Source organism: Cavia porcellus, unplaced genomic scaffold (assembly GCF_034190915.1).
Source record: "Cavia porcellus strain 051 isolate PalLab524CR breed Dunkin Hartley unplaced genomic scaffold, mCavPor4.1 scaffold_7, whole genome shotgun sequence".
In the NCBI taxonomy this organism is placed as follows: Eukaryota; Metazoa; Chordata; class Mammalia; order Rodentia; family Caviidae; genus Cavia; species Cavia porcellus.
In genome coordinates this window covers 17,003,347-17,018,948 of record NW_026947490.1, presented here as the reverse complement: position 1 = coordinate 17,018,948, position 15,602 = coordinate 17,003,347, and the positions used below count along the sequence as shown (strand labels likewise).

At 47.3% G+C, this 15,602-nt stretch overlaps 1 protein-coding gene across 7 annotated transcripts in view; it reads right to left on the bottom strand.

The window, feature by feature from the left end:
• Window positions 1-10,422, bottom strand: part of Ryr1 (ryanodine receptor 1) — a 118,308-nt gene extending 107,886 nt beyond the window's left edge. For 4 of the 7 annotated variants that reach the window (XM_063252701.1, XM_063252703.1, XM_063252702.1 and 1 more), the window contains exons 1-7: window positions 10,264-10,421; window positions 3,632-3,751; window positions 2,298-2,402; window positions 1,226-1,300; window positions 1,069-1,147; window positions 635-747; window positions 226-319 (exon numbers count right to left, since the gene is read on the bottom strand). In XM_063252701.1, the coding sequence (XP_063108771.1) occupies window positions 226-319; window positions 635-747; window positions 1,069-1,147; window positions 1,226-1,300; window positions 2,298-2,402; window positions 3,632-3,751; window positions 10,264-10,311 (634 nt within the window). In that variant the 5' untranslated portion in view covers window positions 10,312-10,421. Of the gene's footprint in view, window positions 1-225; window positions 320-634; window positions 748-1,068; window positions 1,148-1,225; window positions 1,301-2,297; window positions 2,403-3,631; window positions 3,752-10,263 lie in introns of all 7 variants that reach the window. The other 3 variants (XM_063252698.1, XM_063252700.1, XM_063252699.1) reach the window with 1 other exon arrangement.
• Between the last annotated feature and the right edge of the window lie 5,180 nt (window positions 10,423-15,602).

Genomic DNA, 15,602 nt, shown 5'->3' with positions numbered 1-15,602 from the left:
AGAGCTTTAGTATTTAATATTTAGCTTTAATATTTTGGGGTTTGAATTTAGTAGTCTGATACTGAGTTTTGGGTTTGGGGATCTGCACTCTAGGACTCTGGCTTTGGGGTCAGCTTGGAGATCTAGCTGAGGTTGTAAGGCTGAGTTTGGTATGTTTGAGTAGCAACACCGAGGATCTGTTTTGGGGGAGTCTCAGTTTAGAGGCCAGAGGCCCAGGGCCCTCACCCTCTTCACAGCAGGAGCAGATGGGGTTCATGTTCCATAGTGTCTGCATGAAGGAGGCATCAACCTGGAGCTCTCCACTGGCGGTTGACAGGTGCTGGGGGCCACCAGGATATGATCAGGATGATGGGCAGAGGCAGGCAAGAGATCAGGCCAGAATCAGAGTGGATCCCAGGGAACATACAGATTGGAGGCAGAAGATTTTGAGGTCACAGATCAGGAAACCAAGATCAAGTCAGGAAATGGGGGATCAGAAAGCAAAAAATTTAGATGTCAGAGGTCAGGAAATAGAAAATTGGGAGTCAGGATGTTGGGGTCTAGAGACCAGATAGACAAACCGATGGTGAGGATGCAGGGCTGAGTCTATGTGTCCCCAGCCCTGTAAGAGCCAGCTGGAGGTGGCATCACTTACCAGGTAGCGCTCAGATGAGACACTGACAAGGATGAGGTCATCTCCTACTCGGACCTTCTCCCCTTCAGACCTCTGCTTGGAGGCTGGGTGTGTTGTCCACCAACAAGCTTCTCCTATAGGCAGTGGTGTGTTAGACAGGGGGCTATCAGGATGGTAGCTGCCCAGAATACTTTTCCCCAGGGCATTCCAGGCACTGAGCCTCCCAGTCCCTGGGCTAATAAATCTATTACTGCCACCAACTCTCTCTGTCTAGACTTCCCCTGAAGTCTCCCGTGTAGTACATGCCCACCTCTATGCCCAGACCCTCTGCCCCAAAGCCTCCTTTCCTAGCTCCATGATGGTGACATGCCTGGCTCTAGAGTTCTGCAAACTTTCTGCCCCCTGACTTCCTGCCTCCAGGTCCCTATCACATCCCCACCCTGAAGCCACTGTACCTGTTGCATCTTCCTGCAGTCCCACATCAAAGGCCAGCTTGTCAGTCATGGAGCGGGAGGTGGTGAGACAACTCAGGTACTAGAGTTGGAGAAGAGGTTCAGTCTCCTCCTGGCAGGTCCCCCATCCCCTGTCCACACCCCTTGATGATGCACTCACCATGCCACTGTGTGCATGTCGGAGTAAGATGGCATGGCCGTACAAGAGTGTCCTGTGTCCCCCACCCTGGGATGACTGCAAGGAGGGAAGGTACAGAGTAAGCACAGACTCCAAGAATCTCAAGACTTCCAAAACATCTGGCCTAATCACAAAAGAGAATGTGCTCTCCATAAAATACGGTGCTCAGACCTGGAGATAAGGAAGCTTCAGACCCCAGCAGATATTCACCTCAGTTTCCCCATCCATGGATCAGAGGCTGTGTCTCTGAGGGGCCTGGAGGTATACTGTTCATATTCCCCAGAGTCCACTCTATCCTTCCTGTCTCCTCTACCTTGTTGATCAGGCCCCAGAGTCATACAGAGATGGGTATCTTCCAGGTGCCAAGGATACTCAAAGAAGCCCCAATATCTTGTGTTCCTTAAGGCTCAACCCCTCTGCTCTAAGCTGTCATAACCTGCGACCACTGTGTGCTGCCACACCCCATCCAGAACATAAGGAGACTCAGCCCTTTTTGGAGTGAGCCAGTGTATCCAGTGTGCTTGATGGCATCATGCCTCTGCCACAGCTCTCACATGCCCATGCTCCATGGGGGCCATGTGATAAATCCATATGATCACATGGCAGACCCACTCCTGGACTGGAGGGGACCCACACTTGGGATGGGGAAAGGTAAAAGGAGAGATTCCATGCAGTGAAGAGATGGGGTCAAGGTTGGAGGAAAGGATGGGATTGAGGAGAAAGGAACAGGTGAGGAACATGGGGCTCAGAAGCCTCCACACCTTCCTTCCTTCCTGCTGCCTGCCTGGCTTATTCTGGGCTCCACAGTCCCTGACAGCTGGGGTGGGGAAGAACCTCCAGCCCCTGTGTACAGGATGTGGGCCCAAGCAGCAGGCCTGAGGTCAGGAGGGATGGGAAGGACAAGTGGCACCCAAGGCCAGACCTACCCACTTATCCAAATTGAGGGCCTGTGGGGGCGGGGTAGAGAGAGGAAGAAGATCAGATGATAAGTGACCTCTAGGTACCCTCACTCATTGCTGTCCCTGTGCCCTGCCTGGCCAGAGGTGGACCTTACCTCCACACCAGCCTCCACAGTGTTGGCCAGCATCTCCTGCAGCGCTCGGACTGATAGCGACTGCTCCAGGATGAAGCAGCAGATGGCCAGGTCTGGGGGCACATTCTGGGGCGGGGAGCAGGCTTCAGTGGAGGCCTGAAGACTCCCAAGCGCCATTCCCTGGCATCCCTCTTCCCTCGGTCTGGATACCCACACATAAGACACCCAGACCAGACCCCACCCAGCCTCACAAGAAGCCGCTGCCCCTGCCATGACCCTCAGACACACAGACCCTGCTGCAGTGCAAGTAGCCCCGGCTCTGCACCTTCCTCACAGATAACCCCAAATCTCCCCATCCCAAAGGACGCACAGTCTCTGGCCTTTCCTAGCACATTGTCCAGATGCTGTATTAACCCCTTTTGCCCCTCAGACCTCAGATATGGACACACACTGCTTTACAGGCACAAGAAGTTCCAATCTCACATCTCTCACCTCATTCTCCCATCCCAGCCAGCTCAGATTCTTGAACCCCCAGCCCCTTAGGCACAAAACTGTGCCCCTCAACCCCTCTCATTCACAGCCTGCGACCTCCTCCCCACAAAACTCCACGTCCCCCGCTTTCAGCCCCAAGCCCCCCATCCTGTCCCCTCCTTCTCAGCCCCTGAGTCCATCTCACTCTCTCTCCCATGCAGGTTCCTTTGGCCTCTCAGTTGCCTGTGCCCTCGGTCAGCCCCTGCTAGCTTCACCCTCAGCCCAGACCCTTCACTCTTGGATCCAAAGCCGCTGGCGCCCCAGCCCCCTGCCTCTCAGAGCAGCTTCCCTCTGCCCTCGACCACCTTCCTCTCAGACCCCTGCTAAGACTCATGCCCCCACCCCCTCAGACGTCCTCGGCCCTTCCTTCCACGCGCCCCAGACTCGGCCCCTCAGGGTCCCCACCTCCTTGGACCTCAGGTCCTCGGTCCTGTGGCTCAGTTTCCCTGTCCTTCCCTCTCGGGTCCTGCTCCTAGACTCTCAGGTCACCTCCCCCTTGGACCCAAGGCTTTCTGCCCCTTCAGACAACTGTGGAGAAAAGCTCTGAATCAGCAGTTCCCACTTGGCCTCCCCCCACTCCGTGTGCACAGGATTCCCCTAGACGACACCCAGTTCCTCAGACCCCTCAAGCCCCTCACCGCAGGCCGCTCACCCCCACCTCAGGCCCTAAGGCGTTTTCCCACCTCAAACCCCACCCCTCTAGAAACCTCCATTCAACTCAGGTCCCACCCACCTCAGTCCCCGCCCCTTCTCTTTTAGCCCCGCCCCTTTCGCTTCCGCCCTGGTACTCCAAGCGGAGTCGCCTCGCCGCCGCGCCTACCTACCTGTGCGTTGCTGGTGGGCTCCAGGAAGCAGAGGCGGTTGCCGAAGCCCTCCGCGGCCAGGCAGAGCTTGAGCTGCTCCTTGAGTACCGTGGCGCTGCACTGCAGGACCACTTCATCGTCCTGTGGGGACCGAGGGGAGGGCTTGTTAGTGAGGCCGGGGCGTGGGGACATCCCATACATTACATGCTTCATACCGCTTGCCCCATGCTTCTCCTTGTGGGTGAGGCAACAGCTGCTGAGAACACACCTGCACACCAGCCAGGGTTGGCAGTTGAGCCTTAAGCCTATTCCTAAAGGTCCCACGAGATGAGAACCAATGCCATCCTATTCTGACACAAATGTATTTTATTTTGAAATGGGATCTTGCTGTGTTGCCCAGACTGGCATTGAACTCCTGGGCAAAAGCGATCCACCTGCTCAGCTCCTGAGTAGCTTAAGACTACCAGTGCCCACCACCTCATCGGGCATCATTCCATATTAAAATGGGGCAGTTTGCCAGGCGTTGTGGTGTCAGCCTGTAATCATAGCACTCTGAGGCAAGAGGATCGCTACGAATTCGAAGCCAGCCTGGGCTGCACACTTGAATTCAAGGTCAGGCTGCAGTACCTGGCAAGACCCTGTTTCCAAAACTAAAAAATAAATCAGTAAGTAAAATGGGGCAACTAAAGCTCAAGGGTCTCACTTTGTAGCCCAGGCTGGCCTCAAATCTATGGTGATCTTTCTGCCTCAGCCTCCCAAGTGCTGGGATTACAGGCCTGCACCACCGCGCCAGTTTTAAATGGATTTTTAAAATTCATCCTTCTCTAACTTCTCTTTTGTGCATTTCTGTAATGACATCTGGCATTTGTAGAACACTTCCTAATGGCATCCAAATGTCTTGTGCGGGCCTGGATGGGATCCTGGGTGGAGGCAAAGTGCAGTGAAGGATGGGGACAGAGACAGTTGTCAAAGCTGAAGAAAGCTGTAGATTAGATAACAGTGGGGTCACATCAACACTAAAGCTTCCGGGGCTGGGGATTTAGCTCAGCGGCATAAGCGCCTGCCTTGCAAGCAGGCAGTCGTGAGTTCAATCCCCAGTACCGATAAAATGAAAAAGACAAAAAAAAAAAAAAAAAAAACCACTAAAGCTTCTGATTTTGATAGCTGTGTTGTGGTTTTATTAAACAAAAAACCCCACCTTCATTCTTAGGAATCATATTCTGAAGTATTGAAGGGTTGTAATTAAAGGTATCACATCTGCAGCTTACTCCCAGTTCAGGGGAGAAATATGGAAAGAGAAGAAAAAAGATAAAAGCATGTACACCAAACTAACATTTAGGAAAATTCAGGGGAAGAGATCTTTGAACTCATCTTGCAACTTTTCTATAAATTGGAAATTATGTCAAAGATGATTAAATTAAATTTTCAAATAAAAGTCTTTTGTGTGCTAGGTCCTACTCCAAAAACGTGACATGTACAAATTCATTTAAGCATCACAAGAAACCTATGAGGCAATTCCTGTTCTGGAAACAGGAGAAACTGAGGCCCAGAGAGGCACAGTGAATTGCATAGTTATACAGCTGGTATAACAGCATGGCTAGGATCTGAACCCCAATGAGTGGCCTTACACCACCACCTACAATGCGATCTAACGTTACAAAAAATGGAAACGTACATCTGTATTGCAAATTCTCTGCTAAACATTTTTCTGCTAGAGGTCTTGGTCAAAACTGACAGAACTCTGGTCCTCAGCCACTGAGTAACATCATACTTATTCCATTTTACAGCAGTGAGAAATGGTTCAAATGGTAGGATGTCCTAGCCAGGCATGCAGGTGCACACCTACAATCCCAGCAATTGGGAGGCTGAGGCAGGAGGACCACCATGAGTTTGAAGCCAGCCTGGACTACATAGTAAATTCAAGACCAGCCTGAACAACATAGGGAGATCCTTTCTCAAAATTCAACATCAAGGGGCTGGGGATTTAGCTCAGCGGCATAAGCATCTGCCTTGCAAGCAGGCAGTCATGAGTTCGATCCCTAGTACCGATAAAAAGGAAAAAGACCAAAAAAAAAAAAAAAAAAAAAAAAAAATTCAACATCAAAAACCAAAGCTAAACAAAAAAGATCAAATGGCCTGTCCAAGTTCATATGGCCTCTAGCCTTCTAAGCATAGCATACAAACATGTTCCCATTTTAGGCTTCAACCCATATAGTATGTCCACCCAGCCTGAGGGGAAGCATGAGCTGATTCAGGAGCCCTATGACTGCTCTGTCCTGTGACCTGTAACCCTGACCTCCTAAGCATTTGTGTATTGATAGTAATCATTTAGCTCAGACAGCATTAATTAAGCATTTACTGGCTGCCAGACCTTATGCTCAGATTAACAGGTATTTGTTGGACACCTGCCAGATACTGTTCTAGGGACTAAATTTAGAGCATTGAATAAAGTAGACAAAAAGCCCTGCCCTCAGAGAGCGGTCATCCTTGTGGAGACACAATAAACAGATGAATAAATAATTTTTTTCAGTTCTGAAGATTGGATGGATCCAGGGTCCTTGCATTGAGCTACATCCCCAGCTTTGTTTTGCTTTATTTTGTTTTGCTTTGGTTTTTAATTTTGAGGCAAAAGTTCACTAAGTCACTACGTTGCCCGGACTAAATTGAACTTGGGATCCTCTTGCCTCAGGCTCCCCCACAATGCTAGGATTACAGGCATGCACCTCATAATACATAATTTTAATGTCAATGATAAGCATTATGGAAAAAATAATGCAAAGTGATGTAAGAGTGTGGCTTTGGGGTAGGGATGACATCAGTGAGGGGATGAAGTGACAGGCTCTCCCAGGAGATGACATTTGAGCTGAACCTTGTCCAAATAATGAGAGGGAGGTAGGCCTGCTCATCTCTGAGGGAGGAAGGCTCCAGGAAGAGGGGGCAGCCTGTACAAAAGTCTGTGGCAGGAAGGTGCTGGGGGTGGAGAGAAACAGCAAGGGGGACAGGATGGTGGGGATGGCAGGACCACTGTGCGGCCCGCGAAGGGGAGGAGGTGATGTGAGAGACACTTGCATGAACCCCTTAAGTCCTCACTGGACTCCATTTTCCACATGAGGAAGCTGAGGTGTAGGGAGAAGAATTAAAATCGCTTGCTCAAACTTAATGAAGATGAATGGCAAAGCCAGTATATAAAGAGGCAGAGAACCAATCACTGTACCATCGATTCTCACTTTCTCCTGCATCATAATGAACGGGAGAAATGTCTTTTTTCTTTCTTTCTTTCTTTCTTTCTTTCTTTCTTTCTTTCCTTCCTTCTTTCTTTCTTTCTTTCTTTTAGACAAGATCTCGGTATGTAGCCCAGGTTGGTCTCAAACTCACAGTGATCCTCCTGTTTCAGCCTCCCAAATGCTGGGATTACAGTTGTGTGTTGCCATGCCAGCCTGCGAGTGGTCAATTTTAAAATACAATTTCCAAAGCCAGGCTCACAGCTGCTGAGTCACATACCTATAGTCCTAGGTACTTGGGAGGCTAAGGCAGGAGGATCACTTGAGCCCAGGAATTCAAGACCAGCACAGGCAACATAATAAAATCCTGTTTCAATTTTTTTAAAAAAATAATTTAGTTTAAAAATGCAGTTTCTATCCAGACATAGTGGCACACACCTGTAACCCCAGTACTCTGGGAGGCTGAGACAGGAGGATGGCATGTTCAAGCTCATTCTGGGCAACTCAGAGACTTAGCAAGACCTTAGCTCAAAATGCAAAGGACTGAGAATGTAGCTCAGGTGACTCAATCTCCAGACAGGGAATGGGAGGCAGCTTCCTTGCTGCCCAGCCTCATCTTCAGCTCCATCACCAATGCCACTTGGTTCAAGGAACCTGAAGTCCACAGGGAATCTGTAGTGCTCTCTCCTTGGAGGTTCTGACTTCAGCCAGGCTTTGGGAAGCCTTAGCCTGAGTAGGGCTAGAGATCACTGCCTATCAAATCAGTTTGGGAGCTCAGGAGGCTGAGGCAGGGGGATCATTGTGAGTTCAAGGCCAGCCTGGGCTACATAAGTGAATTCAAGGCCAGCCTGTGCTACATGGTGAGATTCTGTTGCAAAAGAAACAAACAAACAAAAAATAAATCAGTTTGGGAGGACATGGCCTCCATGCTTTAAAAGTGAAATAAAATTGTGCAAGTACAAAAAATAACAATGAGGGGCTGGGGATTTAGCTCAGTGGCATAAGCGTCTGCCTTGTAAGCAGGCAGTCGTGAGTTCGACCCCTGGTACCGATAAAAAGGAAAATGACAAATAAATAAATAAATAAATAAATAAAAATAAGTATGTATGAATGTTTGTGGGGTTGTCATACGGACAAAAATTGGAGACAACCCAGATGCCCATCAGCGAGTGAGTTGATGCACAAACTGCAATATAGTTATCCAACCGGGATCTATTCAGGAACAAAAAGGAGTGCATTCATGATACACGAATGTCAAAAATACTATGCGGAGCACTCTGGGAGGCTGAGGGAGAAGGATTACATATTTGAGACCAACCCTGGAATAATTTAATGTCTTAGCAAGACCCAGTGTCCTGTGGCACATGTCTGCAATCCCAACACTTGAAGAGGCTAAGGCAGGAGGATTGCCATGAGTTAGAGGCCAACCTGTGCTATACAAGTGAGTTTATGACCAGCCTGAGACCCTGTCTTAAAATAAAGAAAGAAAAAAAAAAGGCACTGCATCAAAATAAAAAAGAGGTCAAAGTGAAGGTTTTCAACTGCCAAAAAAAAAAAAAAAAAAAAAAAGCTAAGCAGTAGGAGAAAGATAAATGCACACATAACGTACATGCAACTCTAGAATTGACTAATGGACTTTCTAGTGACATAAAGCAGATACACAGGGTGGTTGCTGCAAAGAGCAGGAGGGATCTTTTGGGGTAAAGGAAATGGTACGTGCCCTGATTATGAGAGTGGTTACATGAGTTTGCACAATTTATCAGAACTTATTGAACTATATAACACTTAAATACAATTCATTGCATGTCAATGAAATCAATATTTTCATAATGTCTATGCATATGTGAAAGTCCTAGGTTGCAATGCAGAATGTGTTTCTCACTGATGGGACACTATTAAAAAGTTTGAGAAAAGTACCCACATGACTCTGTAACTTTCAGAAAAACAGACGCAGTCTGGGACCAAGAGATGCTGGGGCCAGGCCTTAGAACCCTAACACTGGCTACCTTGGTGCATCTGGTAAAAACAGAAGGTCTGGACCTCAGAGATGCCACTTCCTGGCTTTGGGACAAATGGCTCTACTGCTTGAGGCTTTGTTTCTTTCAAATCTCCCAGGCAGATAAAGATAGGGCCCTACCTCAGGACATAGGGCAGCATGAATATAATTAGACGCTTCAGCAGTATGAGGCCCTGGGCACAGGGCCTGGTGCGAAGTGACTGCTTAGGTGTTGGTGGCCACAGCCATGGTCTTTTTAGGGCTATGGAAGGCCCAACTCATGGTATCTGCTAAGAGGCCAGGGCTGGGCAAGAGTCTCTCTGATGGCCTCACATCCAGCTGTCCCCTTCCTTCACTGCCAGCCCCAGCTGTTTGTTCCTCCCTCCTAGGAAACCAGACCCTGCTCACCAGGGTCCTATTCTGGGTCCGGAATGCTGTGTCAGCATTTCCTGCATGGACTCAAGGCCAGGAAGGACAGAGGAGGGGCAGTGCAGGGTCAGCAGACCTGGCCCAGAGGACAGAACATCTCCCTACACCCCCACTTCCCCATACTCACATACCCATTGGGCTGAGCCACTGAGAGGGACAGTGGAGAGAACGGGAGATGGATAGCCCCTCCCCCACGTCATTGCCTCCCTGTCCGATGCCCAGGGCCCAGCAAAGAGGACTATTCTGGGAAAGACACCTGTTGTTCCAATTCCCATCCCTGCCCCCAGCAGGGGATCAGAGATTCAGGCAGAGACAAAGCTAGAGAGACAGCAAAACTCACAGGGCCTAAAGCCAAGCAACAAAAGGCCGAGCTGCAGACTGGAGGCAAAGATGGAGAGACAGAGACACAGAGATGTCCCAAAAAGACAGAGAGGGAGAGGCATCATCCATAGACCCTCACAGACCATTAGCAGACATATTCATTCATGCCTCCCAAAACTAAGAAGGAAAGGAAAACTCAGGACTTAAGGGACCCCTCAAGAGGCCCCCAAATTCTGGGAGTTGAGTAGAGTAGAGTCTTCTCACCCATCCCAGCCCCCTTCCCAAGAATTTAAATAGGTCAGAGCCCGAAGCAAGAAGGAATGAGGGCTGGGGTGGGGGCGGGGAACAGCTAAATTAAGCCTAGGAACTAGAAACCACCTTCCCAAAGTGCCTGCTTGCAGGGTAGAAGGAGGGGGTGCTCCTTGAGTGGCCCCCTGTTGTCAGAGACAAATTGTGCACCTCAGGAGACAAAGTAGCTTAAAGAGCCCCCTCCTCATTCTGTAGTCCCAAATCCTAATTCCCTGTAGTGAGAAGACAAAAAGACAGACAAGTGACAGTCACCCAAAGACACAAGGAAAGAGATCTCGCCCCTCAGAGACCACCAGCAAGCAGGACAGAGGCATTCAGAGACAATCGCTCAGAGACCCAAGTAATCGCCCAGAGACTGCTAACCTAGAGGTACGCACCGTGCGAAGGAACTGGACCTCGTCCTCGCCCTCTCCTCCGTCACCCATGGCGTCGAGGCCAGTGAAGCCGGGGCTGAGGTCTGGGGGATGCCGGGAGGGGGCCGCAGGCAGGGCGGGTGGGCTGGGGATGGGCTGGGGTCAGAGCCCTTCGGGCACCAGAGGCACCCGCGCGGTGGATGGAACTGCGAGGAGGACACGCGTGCTGGACAGAGATGGGAGGATGTCTCCGCCCCCCGACCCTCATTGGACCAGGATGCCCAAAACACGCCCCCTAACTAGAGCCCCGCCCACAGCCCTCAACCCTCAGCTGGAGATGTGACCTGAGTGAGGGTCCCTGTCTTAGGCATACTTGCGCTTTCCTCGCGGGGAGCAAGGTGCCATCATTCTGCTGTTTCAGAGAGCGAACTGATGCTCTGTGCTCTGGGCTGGGAAGCCCTTGCTGGATGTCACACAGCACAGCCAGAATGCTCCCTGGCATCTTCTGACCTCACACCTGTGATTACAGCATTCGGGTAGGCTGAGGCAGGAAGATCTCAGTTTCAAGCCCAGGAGCAATTTAGCGACTCAGGGACACCTGGTCTCAAATTTTTAAAAAATTTAAAAAAAAAAAAAGGAGGGGCTGGGGATTTAGCTCAGCGGCATAAGCGCCTGCCATGCCAGCAGGCGGTCATGAGTTCGATCCCCGGTACCGATAAAAAGGAAAAAGACATTGACAATGAAGAAAGAGTGACGAAGAGCAATGTCTCTAAGACAGACCATCTGGGTCTTAAACTCAGCTTTGCCACTCACATGGTTATCTTGGACAAGCTACTTAGCTTCTCAGTGACTTGGGTTTCCTCATCTGGTAAGGGGTTACTATGAATGGTTTCTACCTCACAGGGTTGCTGGGAATTAAATGAGAGGGCTTATTCATTGTGCTTGAAAATGCATGTGGTAAACGTGTGAAGGTTGCCATTATTATTGTCATTATTACAAACTAACTGATGAAGCTGAAATAATAACCACAGCAGATGCCTCCTGTGCACCTGTTGCGTTTCAGGAGCCAAGTTAATATTTTATTATATCTCTTAATTCTGACAACAGTCTTGCTATTATTCGTGTTGCTTAGAGAAGAAACTAAAACGGGGTTTCTGACTATATAGTGTTAAAGATACAGCCCAAATAAATCCTGTATCAAATGGGGAGGGGAACAAGGGAGTGGGATGGGGAAAAGGAAAAAAATCATGCAGTCCTCACAGCAATCTTGTGAGGCACATCCTCTAGCTGTGGCCATTGTGCTTTGTTTTGTTTTGTTTTGAGACAGGGTCTCACTATGCAGTTCAGGCTGGCCTTGATTTCACTATTGTAGCCCAGAATGTCCTCAAATTTGCAACAATCTTCCTGCCTCAGCCTCCTGAGTGCTGGGATTACAGGCCACCACAACCTGTTTAGGTTTCTTAGCCATTATGCTTTACTGCCAGGATATTTGCATAAAATCTTCTAATCAAAAACACACAGTTGCCAAGATCAGACTCCACCCCCAAGTTTGGACCCAAGTTTGGGTCCAAAGAATACTTTCCTTGCCTTTCCTCACCCTTCCTCACTAAGCTAGTCACCCCTTTATGTAGATAGGCGCCGTGGGCTCTGGAGCCTAGTGAAAGAGCTTGATAATCTGTTTCTTCTGGCTCACTATGCTGCTTCCTGACTGTGCTGTGCTTCGGGTAACCCAGGCAGGAGGGCTATGGCAGTATCCTAAAACTGACAGGTGTGAGCTCTGCAGGCCCAGAGCAGGGAATCCATGCTCCTGAACCTTAGTGCCAGGCAGGCAGATGACTTTGGGACTCAGAGTTCAGTTTCTTTATCTGGAAACTAATTTGGAAGAACCCTTATGGTGTTGTGAGGAAGATTCTATGAGGAAATCAAAGCCAGGTATGGTGGCACATGCTTGTAATCCCAGCACTAAGGAGGCTGAGACAGGAGAATCACTACGAATTTGAGGCCAACCTGGGTTACAAATTGAGTTCAAGGCTAACATGAGCTACATAATGAAAGTGTGTCTCAGAAAGACCAAAAAAAACCCCAATTAGTACCTACCATATGGCAACTGATTAATACAGGGGGACTATTAAAATTATTAGCATGTAGTGTATATACTGTTATGTAAAACATTAACCTAAAGTTCAGTGAAGTCATAAAGTGCTATTTAATGTATAATAGATTGCTAGGTATTGCAGAGTTAAACAGTAGTGTTAATACAATAAGTTTGCATAAGTTTGCACTACATTTTAAAATTATATAATTATGCATTATATAATATAGTACATATTTATGCTAATACAATTATGCAGCCCCCATACAATTTTGTTATATCTCAAAAATGTTTTTATTACATCTCATTCATCATACTTTATGTAATTGTATAATAAATATTGTTTTCCTTAAATTTTTATATGGAATTTAAAATTATTCTATGTCACCGTGGATTATATCATAAGATATTAATAGTGTTTCTCCTCTCTGTCTGTCATCACTGTGTGCTTGAAGACTTACCCACGTGACTATATGGACACCTGGTTAGCAGCAGCGGTCACTTTGCGGGACTGCTTGGTGATAAACACCTTCCATTTATTCATGCACCACCCCATGGGTGGGCACCCAAGTGCCCCTAGTTTCTGGAAAATAGTGTCCCCTCAGGGAGCTGAGGGAGGAATTTTTGTGTACATACTCCAGAGCTGATGGCTGGTGCATATGACCATGCACACAGTTTGCCTAAGTGGTGCTGAGTGCCCCCACAGGGGAGCTGTCCCCTGTCATTGCAAGAGGGATCGGGTCCCCATATTCCCAACCTCCACCTGGCATTTTCCAGCTTCTAATTTCTGTGAGGCCTACAGGATGACATGCTGTTCTTTTAACTGGCTTCTTCTTTATCAGTGTCCAATGATTTCTCCCATCTTCTCAGGTGTCTTGGAGTTTTGGGGTTCCTTGTTGACTGAGTATGCTCTTGTTCCACTTTTCTATCTAGTTGTTGGGTTTTTTTCTTTTTTGCTGACTTGGAGCAGTTCCCTGGACATCCAAGATATTTTTGCATTGATTTTAAATATTGCAAATATTCAAGTTGATTCTAAATATTGTAAACAATAAGTTGCTCAGGCTGGGTTCAAACTGGCAATATCCTCCTGCCTCAGCCTCCCAAAGTGCTGAGATTACAGGTGTGCCCTACCATGCCAGGATGATCTATGTGCATTCTAAACAGAATGAGCTCCATACCTTTCTAAATGTGGTATTGAAAGAAAAAGAAAAATTTAAAATTATTTCTCTTGGCAAGAATAAGAAAGGAACGAAAATATATTTCTAAGAGAGCTGTTTGAGCTGGGTGTGGTGGCTCACGCCTGTAATGCCAGCACTGGGGAGGCTGAGGCAGGAGGATCATTGCGAGTTCGAGACCAGCCTAGGCTACAAAGTGAGCTCAAGGCCAGCCCGAACTGACCCTGTCTCAAAAAGACAAAAAAAAAAGAGAGAGAGCTGTTTGGTTGAATTGTTTAACATATCAGGTTTGGCAGAATCATACTACTGTGACCCATTTATTCCACACCTGGATGCTAAACTACAAAATTGTACCCTTTTGTGTTTACTAAAAGCCAAGTGCTCAGATAAAGTACAGCAGGGCTGGTATGTAGTTGGTGCCTGATTAGCATGGCCAAGGCCCTGGGTCCTATCTCCTGCACCACCACAGAAACCAAATATTCACTGTGGCATTATTCATAACAAACTCAAGGGAGCAACTCAATTGTCCATCACAGAAAATGTGATCAGTATGTCATGGAACTGTCACACAATGAAAGACTATACAGTAAGGGAGGGCAATGGGGGCATGGGGAAAAAGTTATTAATTAGATCATTAAGAGATTATGATGTGGATGTGGTTTTATGGAGATGAAAAAGTGCCCCCTGCACTCTGGGAAGTGAACCAGCAGGTTGTTTTCGTTTTTTTTTTTTTTTAATTGGTACCAGGGATCGAACTCATGACTGCCTGCTTGCAAGGCAGGCACTTATGCCACTGAGCTAAATCCCCAGCCTCCAGCAGGTTGTAATAGTATATATGGCATTGCTGATTTCATATCTTCAAGAACACACATACAGCATAATGTGTAGATCAAGAAATTGTCCAGAATGCTGTACTCTTATTTAAGTCTGTTTCTGGGACTGAGATGCTGAGCACATTTTTCTTTTTATTTAAAGTTTTTGTTTCCTTCTTTGTTGTTTGCTTTTTGTGGTAATAGGGATTAAACCTTCGGCTTTTGGGTCCTCAAACTGAGCTACATGCCAGCCCTTACTTTTCATTTTGAGCCAGGATCTCACTAACTTGCCCAGGCTGGCCTGCGACTTGAAAGTCTTCTTGCCTCCACCTCCCAGAGGGCTGAGATTACAAGCGTGACCACCACATGCCAGCTTTAAGAGTGCTTTTTGACTTGTTCTACCGTAAAATATTTTGAAGCACAGAAAATTAAGCATTTCTGTAAGTGAGGTGGTAAAAATGTTAATTACCTTGATTTCAGTAATCATTTTACAGTGTACACGTATCACAGAACAATCCCAGAGATGTGGAGCCAAACGAAAGAAACCAGCTACAACACATGAGTCCATGTATCTACAGTTTAAAAGTAGACAAAACTACTGTTCCCCACCAGGCTCGCAGTAACTTGTGGGAGGTGGTGTTAGCAAAGGGCACCGGAGGACTCAGGGAAGATGAAAATATTCTCTTTCACCTTTGTGTGAAAGCCAAGTGGCTTTGCTCAGTCGGTGACAATGATTCATCAGCCTAAATACTTAATAATGTGTGCTCCTTTTTTGCACTTCAATTAAAAAATATGACAAGCCCGACACACTTAGGTAAAAGAACAAAACTCATACTCAGAAGAAAAGTCTGTCTCCATGGATGCGCATTTGTTTAGATAAATGTACGGGCATAGCTCCAACGAAACCTTGTTAGGTTTTTACATGTAATGTTGGTCACTCCTGCCTGAGGCTGACGATGGACGGGAGGTTTATCTCCACTTGCAATGTTTGTAGAATGACAACAGTGCATTGAGTTAATATTTTAAAAGCTCTTAGACCAGTGTATGGTGCACAGTAGGTGCTACATAAAGCGGCATTGCATTAAAAGAAATAAAGTAAAAATGTTTGCAGGGTACAAATGGTATCCTTAAAACTAACCCAGAAATAAAAGAAACAGAAAAAATGCACAAAGTATTCTGTCTTGTGAGTTTCCAGTCAAACTCTTGTGCTTTATATACAAGAATATGTCTTTACAGAAATACGAACTTTTCTTTTGAGTGTACATGTGTTTTTACATAAATATT